The following is a 15,346-nucleotide window of genomic DNA, read 5'->3' on the forward strand; positions in this document are numbered from 1 at the left end:
TATCTGGAAAAGATTTACAGTTCACACAACCTTGATAGAAAATGTTTGTTACTTTATTCCCCCCTAGTGGACACAAAAGGGTCCAGCACTTCAGGGAAACGCACTAAATAAAATACAAAATGGCTCTTATGAAAATACACTTGCCTTCGTGGCTATCAAAAACCATGACATATTTGTATATACAGTGGATTACAGACAAGGAGCGCACAACACCGGGCCTCTACTAGCAGTTTCAGTCACTCATTCAGCCATGCACACGACAATCTGCAATTATAAACACATTCTTTCCTCATCCTGAGCTCGCCTCTGTTGGGTAGAGTTAGTGAAAAGCTAAAAAATACATCACCTGCCTCAGTCTAAGCTGAATTTAACTGTGTATACAACAAAGTTTTTTTTTTAAATCCACACACTGATCGGGGATCAGCTTTGTGTCTAAAGGGACGCATGATTTCCAGCCAGCGCCGCGGCCTCCTTCAGCTGTCCTTGTCCAGTGTGGTGGCCAGCGTGACTGTGGTGATGGGCTGTCCGAGGCCGTGCATCTGAATGCGAGCCAGTTTCTTCTGCTCGCACTCCGTCACCAGGCTGTTGAGCTCGGCGGCGCTATAGCCAATCAGAGTCCTCAGGTCGCACACAAACTTGTAGACGAAGCGCTTGCCCTGCACTTTGCTGATCATGTCCCCGTCGTAGTAGTACCTGAACCCCAACAGGTAAAGTTGATAATTAGTAAAAAAAAAAAAAAAAAATCATGGTGTGCATCTCCACTCTATTTTTAAAGCTGCAGTATATAACTTTTATTTTAAAAAAGTGTGTTTTACATAATTGTTATAATGACAGTATAAGACAAATAATCTGTCGGAAAAACCCCCCAAAACGAGTTCTTCAGCTTTCTCCCAGAGCTACCTGCAGAAATACACAGCGTGGTAAAAAACAACTTATCAAAGCCAGAAGGAGGGTCTTACTGCTGTTAATCACCCTCCTGTACACACCGCTAGCACTGTCCTCCTTGCTCTAAGCTACAGCTAGTTCCTGACATTAATGCTCATGCTAGTTAGCATGAACACCGATGACGACAACCAATTGGTTCTCCGGAACGATAATCTGTTTCTCCGCCATTAGCACATTTAGCAGCTTGAACACATGAGTGATTGAGAGCGCTAAAATCTCCCTTCTGGCTCTGATTGGTTGTTTTTGACTGAATTGTCAAAAATTCACAGTCAAAAATTAAAAATTAAACTGTCACAACAGCATAAATAAAGCTGTTAAAAAATTAAACTTACATACTGCAGCTTTAAGGCACTGTGTGTATGACTGTCACTGGAGCAATAACACCTCCACCCAATGTAAACAGTAAAGACACTACTGCCAACTGAAGTGAAAAAGTCTCCACTCCAATACAAAAAAAACAAGTACTGTGTTGTTGTTTTTAAGCTAGCTATTTATTAGCAGCTGGGATTGGCTTCGCTAAAGTCACTGAAATCAGTGAACTGTGCCAAGACGTTTTCGCAACAATTTCTCAATCAGTTTCAGCTGATACTTGGATCACAAGCACTCCGGTCCTTAAGATTCACTTTTACTCAAAGGAAAAATGTAAACTGGTTAAACAAGTCCAAGCAATATAAATAGATTTACTGACTTGATCTGCTCTACGAGGCTTTGTCACATCCGCAGAAGTGTAAACAGAAGAAGTATGCGTTAATCTAAGTGTGCCTGGCCTTGTTGGAGAAAATGCTTCCTCAAAGCATGATGCATTATGGGTCGCTGTTCAAGAGGTGCTTTAAGGGGAATCTGCAAACTTTCCTCAACACCAGGCGGCAACCTTTACTTATTGAAGAATAACTTATTTGGGAAAAACTGCTACATTTTGATTACCTTTCCATTTGAAAATAAAGCTAAGTTCTTTAGCATTTTTGGGCCACAGTGGGGGCTGGATCTGCAACTCTACACAAAACCTTTTCATCACGTAGGAGAAGAGCACCTTCTTTAGTTTTTCTGTATGACTTGAGGCAAAACCCTTGCCTTTCTTACATGAAGCTCAGATTTGTAGATTGCATCATTACTATCTGTTGCGTCAGTAGACTCTCCCGCCTGAGTCACCGCAGGCCTCTCGGCTGCTCCTATGACTTATCCTCTTTGCCAGACCTTCAGGGTACAGTTGTGGAAAACCCTTTTAATTCCTACACAAGGGATTGAATCATTCAAACCTTGGGATTAATCTTCATTTAAACCTCCTCACGATGTCATCACTGACCTGTCTCTTGTGTTTTTTGGTCTTCACAAACTTCCTCTATTGAACCTCTGTGACTTTCACAGAACAGGTTTATGCTGAAGTCATGTGCGAGCAAGACAACTGGTTGCACAGGACTTTGAGGTGTGTCAGGCTAAAGGGGCCCAAAGATCAAACTACCATGCCTAACCTTTAACTTTATTTTAGAAATAAATTCACAAGTAGGCACTATTATCATATAAAACACAAATACAACACACTGAAGTGTCTGGGTGTGACTTAATACAATGTCAAGAGGTTTTAATATTGCTATAAATACCACATGTGGAGCTAAATAATCCAGCCAATTCATTTCTTAAGAAACATTTTTACAAAAATCAAAGAAAGAAGCAATGAATTAATTTACAAATTTAAGACGTAACTTAATGAAATCAAATGAAAATCTGGAAATATTTAGGAATTTTTGAAGTCACAAATTTGAGATCAATAAATTTAACGCTGCCAATCAGGAATGTTTCTAATGGGTAAGTAAGCTGTATACTTCTGCATTAATTTGACACCAAGGTTAAAGTTCAAATCCTGGAAGTCTCTAAACTTCAATGAAAAAGGCATCTAAAATAACCCAGTGCTTCTGAGAAAGAAAAACATGAACTAAATGAGGAGAAGCAAACCTCAGGGCTCTGCTGAGCTTCTCGTAGTTCATCGTCGGCTTGTTTTTGCGTTGGCCCCATTTCTGCGCCACGAGCTCCGGCTGGTTCAGCTTGAACTCTCCCTCCTCTCCGACCCAGGAGATGCAGTCTCTTGCGTCTTTGTCCGTCAGAAGCTCCAGCAGGAACTGCCACAGCTGGATCTGACCGTTGTTACCTGGAAACCGTGGAGACAGGGCAGCCATCACAGAGGAAATAATGAAATCAGTCTTTGAAATGAGCAACAATCAAACTCAGCAACAATCATTTCTACATGAGGGCCAATAATAAACCCAATTAGTGGTGTTTTCTGTAGAATGTAGTACATTAATGTAGAAATGTATAAGTTTAATGATATAACTCCTCAATGGGAAATGAAAGTATATACACGTTGAAGTTAGTGTGAGGCGTTACCTGTGCGGTTGCCGGGGGAACTGCGCTCCTCTCCTGAAATTCTGGGCGCTCTGGGGCCCCGGTTGTGTTTCAGTACTTTTATAGCGGTAGGTGTGCTCACTTGAGCTGGAATTATCTGAACAGCTACAAAGACAAACGAGTGATCAGGCACATTGCAGCTAATATATTTATGAGTCTTTTTTTTTCTGAGCTAGGATAACGCAAGTCCCACACATCAAACCAAACTGGATCACGTGTGACACTTACGTTGATCTATAGTGACAGTGGCGTCCCCGCCCGACTGGTCCTGACTGGCCAACACGTCTGAGATATATATAAAGAATTACTCTCTCCATAGAGGCGAATACTTAGCAAAGAACAGACGACCTTTCCAGTATTCAGAGCAAACAGAGGTTTGTTGTGACGTACATTTGCGCAGCAGCTCCAGGTGGCTCCACAGTATCTCTCCGTTGGGCACTTTCTGAAGGAACTCCTCTTGGTTGAAACTGCAGAGCTCTCGGCCGGGGATGTGGATGCTGCCGATCTCCATCTCGTCGATGTTGAATTCCTTCATGACCCACACAGCCCAGTGGATCACCTGGTCAGCTGTCCAGAGCAAAGGATCTGAGGAAGAGCAAGGAGGTTAGGATCCTTACAGCCACGGCTCGTGAGATTAAAGGTTTCAGCGAAGGCGTTTCTCACCGTACGGTATTCCGAGCCGGACCTGCTCCTTGCGGTAACCTTCCAACGCGGCGGCCCAGCGCGTCACCTGCTCCGACGTCTCATCGGACAGGGAGGACCGCTCTACTGCGATGAGCTGTCCCTCCTCCACCAACGACCCATCTTCTCCCGCCGCATCCGGGTCAATCACAACTTCTACCGTTTCTACAGGCTTCACTATTTCCAGGATGTTCAGCTTCTCCTCCCCTGGGCAAAGACAAACGCCACACATGATGATTTAGTGAAATTTGGGTTTTTAGGATAATCGTGTTCAACACTTCTGGCTGAACTGGTACCTGGTTTGGCTACGATCTGCAGGCTGAGCTGCACGGTGCCGTCCGTCTTTACCCCCTGATCGAAGAGGCTGTGATCCGGGTGAAGCTGAAAAACAAAAAAAATAACAAATAAGTACAAAATATTTGCTTCAATATATGAGATGATCTAGTGCCACGCCAATCTGACCTGAATGTCTTGTAAGCAGATGTCGAATCCATCCAGACAGAATTGGACGCGAGGCTCCAAAAGCTTCTTCAGATTGCCAATGGGCTCATTGATGTCAATGTCTTGTTGAATCAAATCAGACGCTGTGATGGTCTGCTCCTCAATGCTACAAATGCAAGAAAATGAGAATGAAAACATGTAGGATCCCCACACTTTTTAAGTGTTTAAGTGATCGTTTAGCTTACCCTTCCTCTAGGCACGCCTGTTTCTCCCGTTCATCAATCTCGATCTCTATCAACTCTTCTGTCTCGCTTTTAGACATCTTGAGTTACAGGTCCCTTGAAGACAGAGAGAATAAGTTTTGCTCAGATTCATTTCACTTAAAGGTTTAACACAAAAATGAGCAAATAAAAAGTAAAAAACAAAAAGAAAATAAAAACAACTATCACAAAGTTGATTTTTACAAGAGAATGTATTTTAAAATCAACTGATTCATACATTTAAACAAAAAACGATTTAGTCCGGCCCAGGGGCTAAATGCATTATCATTATTCATAAAAAAACATGTACTTCGTTTAATTGAAAATCTGCAGTTCTTATACTGTCCACGAGGGGCGCTGTGTTTTATTCAGAGCACACAACATGATGCAACACTGCAGCGGAACTAACAGCAGATGGCAGCACTGAGCTTCAGGTTCTGTAAACAAGTTCGATTCTATGCTTTACCAGCTTTTTATTTTGGCCCTGGCAACCTCATATTTCTCGTGCATGCTAACATACATACATGTTATGTATGCAAGTTTTTCTATATGTATGCATTTTATGCATCAACAAATGTACTTAATCAAATGTCTGTTTAAAACAGCTGACACTTAAGATTTCAAATGTGTGAAGCCAGATAATTTGTTCAAATTGCTTCCCAGATGTTGAAAATTGATTTTAAATCTTTTCTTAATTTTTGTCTGTTGTATTTTGTGATGCAGGACAGTGTTTTTAAGTTCCAAAAACTGTGAATAAATGTTTTGCAACATTGTACAATCACTGAGATCATTCTTATGCATAATGCACTTAAATAAATGCTTAACTGAGTAAAAGTATTGTTGAAATTGCAGATACCTTTCTTAAAAACTGAGATTATTCATAATATATTTTGTAAAAGTGAAATTTGTTTAATATAAAAATCAACAACAAGTCCACTTTTATTGGTTCTATTTAATCTTGCAATGAGTTTACTTGTGTGGCCCTCTGCAGATCAGATTAAGCTGTATGCAGCCCCTAAACCAAAATGAGTTTGACACCCCTGGTTTAGATTCACGTTTGAAACAATTCTTTATGTTGAACTATGGTGCCCTCTAGTGGTTCCCATATTAGCTCTCCCTCTATCCTGGTACTGGCAATTTATTGTTTGAGGGTGATACTTTTAGTTGTTATTGCAGCCAGTTCTGAGTAGGACATCTATGAAATTTGGAGGGTTTAATTGTATTAAGGTATAACAAGATTTAAAAACCACCAAAAAACTTTCGTCATGCAGATTTTGTGGTTTCAGGTCATTTGAAAAAGAGGTGAGAGAAAAGTACCAGGGACTTTTATCTGGTTTAATGCTATATAAGGTGCTGCCCCTCCTCCACTTATTGCTCTGCATAAGAGGAAAGAAAAAGTTATTTTTAAAAATGCAAATGTAACTTTATCCACTGATATTTGTTTTTCCACTATTGCATGTGACTTCAGAACTTATAATTGATGAAGCTGCAGTGCCTTCAAACTGTGTGTGCATTAACTTTTTTAATGACTGTTGTGAATGTATTTTAGCAGACTGCTCTCTGAAATCAAGCCAAAATATGCAATATTTTATGAGAAAGGGCCAGGTTGTTTTCCTTTGATTTGTCTGCAGAAACTATTTAAGGCCAAATCTAGGAGAAGTAATTTATCAGGGTTTTATTAGACAGCCTAATGTCCTTCCAACAAGAATGTTTATTGCCCTACATCAAGAACTTTGATTGTCAAAGTAATGACGGCCAAATTCCTTAGCCACAATTACAGCGTGTGGAACAAATTAATGCTGCTATATTATTCAAAAGAAAAAAGTTAACAAAATAAGGACAGAATGTACAAATGTAATATTTTATGGTCTACAATTAAATATAATGAAAGATCTTGAATGGGAAATCTGGGCTCATTTGAGACTTTTTAAGACAAAAAACCCCCAACTATGATTAAATTCAAGACTTCCTAAATACATTTAGGGAGCTATCAAGCTGTGAGACACTCATTGACTTATACCTAATCTGTAACAAACACCAAAATGTATAGATTATTTTATTATACAGTAATCAAGTTTACCTTGTAAGTAAACTTTACAAGTTTACTAATAAACTAATTAATTTTTATTCTTTTTTGACAAAATGTTTCGATTTAGAAGTTATGCAATGCTATGTAGACGTAAGAAAAATATTGTATTGTTTTTGTCACTACAATAACAACCAATCTTCAACTCCATTTTCATCCTGTGTGACTACACCTATGGAAATGCATTTATCAGTGGTAACTACACATTCCTGGCTTTGAAAAATTTATTTTTCAGTTAAGAGGTTTCTAAACAAAAAGTGAATATCCTGTGAATTAAAGCTCCTTCAAAATGTATACGTAAAACTCAGCTACTCAAGATCGTACTGAGATTGTTCATTTGTTTCCTTTTATTTTATGTGTACTTTATCTCATGGCAAAATACATGAATACAGAAATCAAACTTACTGCAAAAGCATCTATAGAGTAGGATACAATTTAAATTAAATTAATAAAATCTGAAAGGTTTGGAAGATTAATTAAAACATTAGTTTAACTTGATATATATAAGCTGACAGCTTAAACAGAGCACAACCTCTCAAACCTCAACTTTTCTCACGTAAACAACATAATTATATGAGCAGCTAAGTTTTTCCTTGCTAGAAGGGCCTCTGAGTCTCGCCTCCTCATTGGCCGCCTGGGACACTTCACTCCTGGCCAACGTTAGCCAAGGCGAGGTCGAGGCTGTGGGGTTCAGGGCCAACTGTTAGGCCTCGAACAACAAAACACTCTCTAAACATAACTATTAATCCCAATTAAGTGCAATATGAATGTACAAAAGTCTATGTCAGATAGCAGGCTACACGTGTGGCAACAATGGAGCAGGCCTGTGTTGGACAAGTTAGCTACAAAACAGCAGCGCGGGGCGAGGCAGTCCATTACACAACCGTCCATCCTCCGCTGCCTCCAGTGCTAAACTACGTTTGAAATAAATTAAAAACGCAGGAAGGGTTACAACTTCAGCGCGGCTACGTTAAACGACACTATAACTCTGGATGTAGAAAACTTTTAAAACGGAAATAGAATAAACGGAAACAAAACAGCATAGGGCAAATGAAAAGGAGCCGGAAATCCTGGCTAAAGGTTTACAGCGTTACAAGACTTCCGAGATCCGCCGCTCGGATCAACAACACAGCCCGCTTTTTTTTACAGGAGAACTATCGCCTAAAATCCATCGTGATGTTACAGATTTTATTAAATTAAGAGCGGTTTGTCATGAAATGCGGAAGTATGAACTCAAATTCGCTTAATCCTCTCGGGATGTGTACCTACTGTCTGCTTGTAGGGGGTCAGCGGTGGCTCAGCTTTACCTTCGGCTAACAGCTAGCGTTTCGTTTCGTTGCTTTCTGTGTTCCCACAACGACAAAAGCCCAACACCAGCTGTCTGTGGTAGTCTGAGTTTACTCACCGTCGGTAGGGTTGTGCTAGTTAGCCGAATAGTGCTTGCCTGGAAGGTGGGCGGCCTCTTCCCACTACCCTCACTATACTTTCAGCAGCTAACAGGGTTAGCTTGGCTAATTCAGCTGTAAAATAGCGGGAAGAGTCAGGGCACGACTAAACGGAACCATCTATCGTTACACTAACATGTTACAAAAAACTCATCCGAGCAGATAAACTTTTTGCGAATATCAGTACCTTTTAAAGTTCAAACTTTTAATAATCAGAAGTCCAAAATTCACCAGGTCGTGTCGTATCTTCAAGTTTTGGGCCAACAACACAGCTACCGAAACAAGGGGCGGAGACTAACTGGTAATACTGAGCTCAAAACTTGCAAACAAAATACAGGTAGTTAAAAGAGACATATGCTTTTTTTCTGGCTTAGCCTATGTGTAATAATTATGCATTGTAAAGAGCTTCACAAGAGTGTTCTTTGGCCTATTCAAATATTGTCATGTAACAACCACACAATTTATTTTTACGCATTGGGATTTTTTTGTGCACAATTGTTTTGAGGAAAGAGGATGAGTTTCTAAAAACTAAAACAAATAGGTCGTATATGGATTCAGTCCCACCGAGCAAACTATTTTGTAGAACCTCCTGTTTCTGCAGTTCGAACTCTATTACTTTTTGTTATGTCTCTACCAGCTTTGAACATCCAAAGATAAGAGTGGTTTGGACTGGTCTATTCTAAAACATTGATCTAAGCACCATTACTGTTCTGGCTGTATGTTTAGGGAGTTGTTCATCTGGAAAGTGTATCTCCTCTCCAGTTTCAAGTTTTCTTACAGAATTGACCTGCATGTAGCTCCATCCATCTTCCCATCAAATCACCTGACCAGCTGTCCATTCTGAAGAACAGCATGATGACGCCACCACCCTGACAATACCACTAATTAGATGATGGTTGAGTCTATAAGCAATACCATGCATTTTAAAATGCCTCATATCAGTTGGTTTTGTAACAGTCTAAAACATAACTCAAAAATTCATACACTAAGTTTCTCATAGAAGCATAAAATAAAATTAAAAAACACATGACTATCTTGCAAGCCTGACTTTCACTTGTCTATCTTGGAAGCTTGAGAACGAATCATTTTTGCATCATCTGTTGCAACATGAAAACCTATGTAAACAAAGCACAATACATTTTTAAAAAATGACCTCAGAACACTTGAATCATCCCATAAGTCCAAGTGAAGATATGTCAAGTATCTTCACTTACACCATCTAACACTAATCACATGAGTGTTGTAGCAGCCCAAGACTCTTGAACACAATGCTAAGATTTTCTGGAAGCATTTTTTGTAAAAAGGCAGGCAGATCAAGCTAGGAGCACATGTTAAATTGTGGCCATTATAAATGGGGTTACACTTAATTAGCTTCTTTAAAACATCATCCAGTCAAAAAACCATTTCTTCAGTTCAAGTTCCAATACTGTAAAAATATTCAGTTCAGTGAAATTACTTCATTGGGAGAATAATTCAGTAATGTATTTCCCAAAGCAAGTGACATACATTCTGTAATATAAAATCAAAATAATGTAAATATTTTGCTTATCATCTATGCTGACAACTTACTTTTTTTGATAACTTTGTAAAGGTTCCTTAAAACAATAAAGTGAGATTCACTGATATACCATCCTTATTAAAAAAGGTAGTAGTGCAACCAACAAGCAAGGTTTAGTTTCTGTTTACTATGTTGAATATTGAACTAGAGACATTTGGATGTTTCACTTCTGTTAAACTGTAAATGTCAGGCCGCCACATGTGTATATCTGAAAAGTATTTGCATGAATATATGGCTCTTTTCCCCAGTGGATCATGTAAATACTCAATCTTAAAATTAAAATAAACTTGTATCAGTTTTTATATTTTTACATCCATGTGTTAAGTATTTATTTTCATAAATTCGTCCATTCCTGGAATGTCTAGTTTGAGTTGGAACATGTATGCTCATCCACTAACTAAACAATCCTGTTCATGTTGTTGCTGATGCTCAGCTTAAATGTACATCAGAAATTTGGAAAGCACAATCAATTTAAAGATTAATGTAAAATAAAAAAGGATAGAAAAACCAATCTATGAACAGGGGTGGTTAACTTATTCAGAAGTTGTACTCAAGAGTAGCACTACTTCAATATGTTCACACTCAAATAAAAAGTAAACCATCCAAGGAATTACTCAAGTGAAATAAAAAAAAAAAAATCTATTTAATATCTGAGTAACAGATCCTAACATCTGATTTGGTATTATGAAGTCATGTCAGACAAAAATATAAAGCTGTGTGCAGATTTTGGTATTTTAAAAATGAAAATAAAAATGATAATAGTACGATTACAATATTACGGAGCCAATACCACTAAAAGTTTTAATTTTTTTTTCTGAAGGTTGCTCAAAATGTAACTGAGTAAATGTAACTAGTTATTGTTGCTCCCTTTCTGTAATATGTAAAAATAAAATAAGTTACTGTGATCAGATTAAAGTAGAAACAACATTGGGTTAAATAAAAAGAACATAGACACATCGAGGTAAACTACAAAATACATCTCACATTATGATTCAATCACTGACATATTGTCTTTTTTTTTTTTAGAATGCTGTTTCTTTAAATGTCGTTTTGTTGTGAAAATTGAATGTTGACAGTGAACGTGCTTTTATTGTGAATAAAGCGTGCCGGAAGTGTACTAGTCAATGTTGCCTGATTTGAATAGCGAGCCAAGATGGCAGAGTATCTGGCCTCCATCTTCGGGACAGAGAAAGATAAGTAAGTGATTAATAAGTGCTTGGTTAACTAATATGTATTTTCATTGTCCACGATTTTTAAATGAGAATAGCTTTGAATATCAATGCAAAACTCACTCAGTTCTTATCGAAATGCCGCAGCATTACATTAGCCGTGGCTACTAGCGCTAGCATGCTAAATGTCGTCGCACACGACAGTTAGCTTTTGGTCTGAATGAGATGGTAAATGAAAAGTGGTGTTTAGAAATCATAATCTATTATTGACTAATAAAAATTATTTGAATTAGCATTAATACTGGCTTTACTCAGTCTACTAGCTCCCTTTGTGCTAACCTCAAACATTTCTTTGTTTGTAGCAGAGAAAAACGTGATGCTCGTGGTTAGCTTTTTAAAAAATTAAATTGTCGTAAAGAAATTAAATTATTGTAACCTTTCACTAACATTCTCTACGCACCCCGAAAACTACTAATTGTAATTATCATCATCATTTTTTGTAAATCAAGAATATTGGATATTTTTCCCCGGGCCTTTTTGATAAACATTAAAAAAAAATATAAAAAATAAATAAATCATTAAAGTCTTCTTTTGTTGTTGTTAAACTGTCTCAAAGAGACTCAGGAAGCAAAATTTGATGAATAAATTAGTAATTTGTTTTGCATACAGTATTTACCTCTATTAAGTTGAGTAAAACTAGTATTTACCAAATCAATGTGAGCAGTTAGTCCTCAAAATTTCAAAATATTAACCATGTCTGATCTGATATTTGATTCCATGTTTAGACACTTATTGCAAAAGTAATGCTTCCTATAATATTGCATAAATGTGCCAGTCTACCTTGCTGTTGTACTAATGACCTAAAAATAAGGTAACATTTATCATTATAAAGAAGAAGCATGTAGATGCATCCATTTTTTTTTAAAATTGTGTTCTCTCATAATTTAGTATCTTCATGTAAAACAAATAGCAAATTAAACTGTATTACAGTAAAGTTTTTACTATATATGTATATTTAATTTGGGTTGTCTTCTGTAGAACTCTTGTGTCTTTGTTTGACTTTAATGTTTTTACTTTATTTTTTCCAGAGTCAATTGTTCGTTTTACTTTAAAATTGGTGCCTGCCGACATGGCGACCGCTGCTCCAGATTACACAACAAGCCAACATTTAGCCAGGTAAGTACCTCTTACTGACATTCTTCCACATATACAGCATGAAGTTGAGACACTTGTAACAGAACATACATTTTTCAATGTAAAATACCTGTAATAATATAACAGTATAGGATTAGATGACAAAAAAAAGCATGTAATTTGACAACATTAAAAAAAGAGCCTCTAATGGCCTAAAATCAGCAGAGAGAAAATCTACATGAAGGATGAGGTGAAACTTTTTTATTTTGTTAATTCTGTACTATAATAATATTACATAGTTAGATTTTGCTCTGGAAGACATCACTTAAGTGGAAAACATTTCTTGTAGTTTGATGTTTGGCTTCATGTGTTCAAATGTGAGTTTGTTTTTTTTTTGTTTGTTTTTCAGACAATTGCCCTGCTGAATATTTACAGGAACCCTCAGAACAGCGCTCAGTCTTTGGATGGATTAACCTGTAAGTAAAAACCTAAAATGCAGTAAAAGTATCTTTTTTTTTTTCTGTCATCTATCTTTCTGTAAGATATTAAAAGACAATGAATACCAGGGATTTGACAATGCATTTATTCATGCTGAAAATGTTTGGTGTGAGCCCGTATTGAATTAATGTGATGTTTATATGCTGAACATTGTGTTTTCTCTCCTAAGGTTAGAAATGACACAAAAATAATTAGACACTTAACGCAAATGTAATAATTTTATCCGTTCCTGCTTTCAACCAAAAATTAACCCAAAGCTGGTTAATGGATTTGAACGTTGATTTTATTTCTCTAATGCAAGTTGAGCTTACAAACATGACAACAAACTGTGTCTCGTTTGAAATAATGATGTATTTTATTCAGCAACAAATGTTGATTTTGTAAAAATATCACCAAAGGTGATTACTTTGCCCATGCTGAGAGGCTTTCTGCCAACATGTTGTAATCATAGTTTCAATAATCACTTTTTATTTATTATTGTCTGTTGCAACCACCAGGTACCGTCAGCGACATGGAGATGCAGGAGCACTATGATGAGTTTTTTGAGGTAACTGGTGATTCATATTCTTGGCAAAGTTTTAGAACATTTATTCATCGCAAATCCATAAACGTGGAGCTCAAAACCTCACTCGTAACTCCTCGTTTCCTGCCACTGCAGGAAGTCTTCACAGAGATGGAAGAAAAATACGGAGAGGTGGAGGAAATGAACGTTTGTGACAACCTTGGGGACCATCTTGTGGGAAATGTTTATGTGAAGGTGAACATTGTTCTAAAATGAACACGTTGTTGTCTTTGCGCTGCTGTGATGGCTCATTTGACTCCAACATGTTTTTTTTTGTTTTTTTTTTTAATTAATATCTCCTCTGATCGCATTATAGTTCCGTAACGAGGAGGATGCTGAGAAGGCTGTGATCGACTTGAACAATCGATGGTTCAACGGGCAGCCGATCCACGCCGAGCTCTCTCCCGTCACAGACTTCAGAGAGGCCTGCTGTCGCCAGTATGAGATGGGGTGAGTAAAAACGGGTCTGCATCATTACAGACATGAAAACAATCCTTCTGGAGATTAATTTATTGCACTGGGCCACAACTTGTGCTTCCTGTACCGTAAGATTTAGATGTTTTACAACCTGCCAGCCTAAAACACAACATTTATTTACATTTTTAAAACTTACCTCCTCACACGTTTGATAATGTTAGATTTTGAATATGAAATAAACCCCAACTTCTGGTTCAATAAAATAACGTAATATCAAATATAGTATAAACAGAAGAGTTTTTGTCTTTTCCTTGAAGTCCGTTGAGTTCACAGAGCCAGACTACAACTGCAAATGCTCTGTCATCTTTCAGCCTTGACTTATTCATCAAAAACAGGCCATGATCAGTCGACCTCATGGTCCTCAATGGTGATGATGCATTGCTCAGGATGGTGGGTCAAACAATTTTAATTCAAGTGTTGATTCACGCAGACTAAACACAAACATTGCTGATTAATTTACAGTTTAATCAGCAATGATGAACCCAGCTGATTCATCGTTTGAATCAGCTGGAGCACATCTTTAAGAAACAGAACATCAGCATTCAGCAGTGGAGTTGGGTTCGGCCGCTTTGGGTGTTTCTGTGTTTTTGCTTAAAGAATAGTGCAACCCCATTTCTACCATCTGTTGTTTTCAGTGTACGTTTTCATTTCAGAATATCCCAGAGTTGTTTATTTTTTTTAAGTGACTGACTGTCCTCCTTTCTGCAGGGAATGCACTCGTGGAGGTTTCTGTAACTTCATGCATCTGAAACCAATCTCACGTGAACTCAGGAGAGAGCTCTATGGACGCCGCAGGAAGGGGTGAAAACATCTCTTCCATATTAAGACACGTTTACCTGCCTCTGTGAAGTTTTTTTGATGTTTTTTTTTTTTCCTTTCCTTCCCCTGCTTCTTCTTTGCATGTGCAGCCGCCACCGGTCTCGGTCCCGATCCAGAGACCGGGACAGAGGCCGAGGAGGAGGAGGAGGAGGAGGAGGAGGAGGAGGAGGCCGTAACCATGAGCGGCGTCGGTCCAGAGACAGAGAGCGTTCAGGGCGATTCTGAGCCACAAGCATCGACCACTCAACTCTCCATCCCTGAATCCATCACTGTGTTGTTTTTTTTTCTTTTTTTTTTCTTTTTTTTTTTGTTAGTTTGTACCCTGCCTCATTTGGATTTATTACAAGGCAGCAGGTTTTGAAGATTTGTGGAAATAAGTTTCACCTCATTAAATTCAAAGTTTCTACTCAAAAGGACGTGTGCCGACTCGTTCGTTCTTTAACGAAACACAAGTTTTCATGTTTTTTGTCCAAGTTCATAATTTGTTGAGAACGTTTGATTGGCTGTGCTCATTTTATTTTTTTTTTAACTTTGTCCTCTTTTTCTACCACACTTTTTCCTTCCACTCAGCTTTCCATTAATATCCCTGGATACAGCACTCTGTTAAATATTTGCAGATCATGACTCGTGCCCCTCATATTCACACTGAGGTGACCCGGTGTGTTGAGTTTGACTATCAGCTGCTGTTCTTGCTCAGATCTGTTGTTTGATTAAAAGTTCTGCTCAATTCTTGCAGTGCTTTCAAATTTTTGATTTAATTTAATCCAAATTTTAACTTTTAACCAGTAATATTTAAGGATGGGCTGAAATTTCACCCTAATGTAAAACTAGCATAAATTTATTTTTTGTGGTTTTTATGAATGCCATCATGAAC

The 15,346-nt window shown here is 37.9% G+C and overlaps 2 protein-coding genes and 1 long non-coding RNA gene across 5 annotated transcripts; 2 read left to right on the plus strand and 1 right to left on the minus strand.

The window, feature by feature from the left end:
* Positions 1-31: 31 nt before the first annotated feature.
* gabpa (GA binding protein transcription factor subunit alpha) lies at positions 32-8,545 on the minus strand. 3 transcript variants are annotated; one of them, XM_015007544.2, is made up of 11 exons: positions 8,443-8,531; positions 8,216-8,330; positions 4,710-4,802; positions 4,486-4,630; positions 4,320-4,404; positions 4,006-4,230; positions 3,733-3,927; positions 3,571-3,627; positions 3,325-3,447; positions 2,896-3,088; positions 32-693 (listed from the first exon to the last, which is right to left on the minus strand). In XM_015007544.2, the coding sequence occupies exons 3-11, from the start codon at positions 4,784-4,786 to the stop codon at positions 474-476; spliced, it is 1,320 nt and encodes a 439-aa protein (XP_014863030.1). In that variant the 5' UTR covers positions 4,787-4,802; positions 8,216-8,330; positions 8,443-8,531; the 3' UTR covers positions 32-473. The 3 variants fall into 3 exon arrangements, with proteins under 3 accessions (XP_014863030.1, XP_014863029.1, XP_014863031.1); XM_015007543.2 differs by lacking the exon at positions 8,216-8,330 and having other exon boundaries at positions 8,443-8,545; XM_015007545.2 differs by lacking the exons at positions 8,216-8,330; positions 8,443-8,531 and adding an exon at positions 8,080-8,206.
* On the plus strand, positions 8,499-9,296 carry LOC148160861 (uncharacterized). Its single transcript, XR_015766210.1, has 2 exons — positions 8,499-8,556; positions 9,018-9,296. It is a non-coding gene; the product is annotated as an uncharacterized LOC148160861 (long non-coding RNA).
* Positions 9,297-10,901: 1,605 nt separating this feature from the next.
* Positions 10,902-14,885, plus strand: u2af1 (U2 small nuclear RNA auxiliary factor 1). Its single transcript, XM_015007563.2, has 8 exons — positions 10,902-11,010; positions 12,071-12,158; positions 12,526-12,592; positions 13,112-13,161; positions 13,273-13,371; positions 13,493-13,626; positions 14,362-14,454; positions 14,562-14,885. Exons 1-8 carry the CDS (start codon positions 10,967-10,969, stop codon positions 14,695-14,697), a joined length of 711 nt encoding a protein of 236 aa, XP_014863049.2. The 5' UTR covers positions 10,902-10,966; the 3' UTR covers positions 14,698-14,885.
* The last annotated feature ends 461 nt before the right edge of the window (positions 14,886-15,346 follow it).

The sequence above is a fragment of the Poecilia mexicana genome, unplaced genomic scaffold (genome assembly GCF_051168715.1).
Source record: "Poecilia mexicana isolate PSO_F unplaced genomic scaffold, ASM5116871v1 scaffold_2, whole genome shotgun sequence".
NCBI classification, from domain to species: domain Eukaryota; kingdom Metazoa; phylum Chordata; class Actinopteri; order Cyprinodontiformes; family Poeciliidae; genus Poecilia; species Poecilia mexicana.

Coding starts and splice junctions, on each gene's coding strand:
- gabpa (XM_015007543.2), bottom strand. CDS start 4,786: ATGTCTAAAAGCGAGACAGAAGAGTTGATAGAGATCGAGATTGATGAA. Junction 4,231..4,319: donor GCAGATCGTAGCCAAACCAG/GTACCAGTTCAG, acceptor GTCTTTGCCCAG/GGGAGGAGAAGCTGAACATC. Junction 3,928..4,005: donor CCGGCTCGGAATACCGTACG/GTGAGAAACGCC, acceptor GCTCTTCCTCAG/ATCCTTTGCTCTGGACAGCT.
- u2af1 (XM_015007563.2), top strand. CDS start 10,967: ATGGCAGAGTATCTGGCCTCCATCTTCGGGACAGAGAAAGATAA. Junction 12,159..12,525: donor ACAAGCCAACATTTAGCCAG/GTAAGTACCTCT, acceptor TTTGTTTTTCAG/ACAATTGCCCTGCTGAATAT. Junction 13,627..14,361: donor TGTCGCCAGTATGAGATGGG/GTGAGTAAAAAC, acceptor TCCTTTCTGCAG/GGAATGCACTCGTGGAGGTT.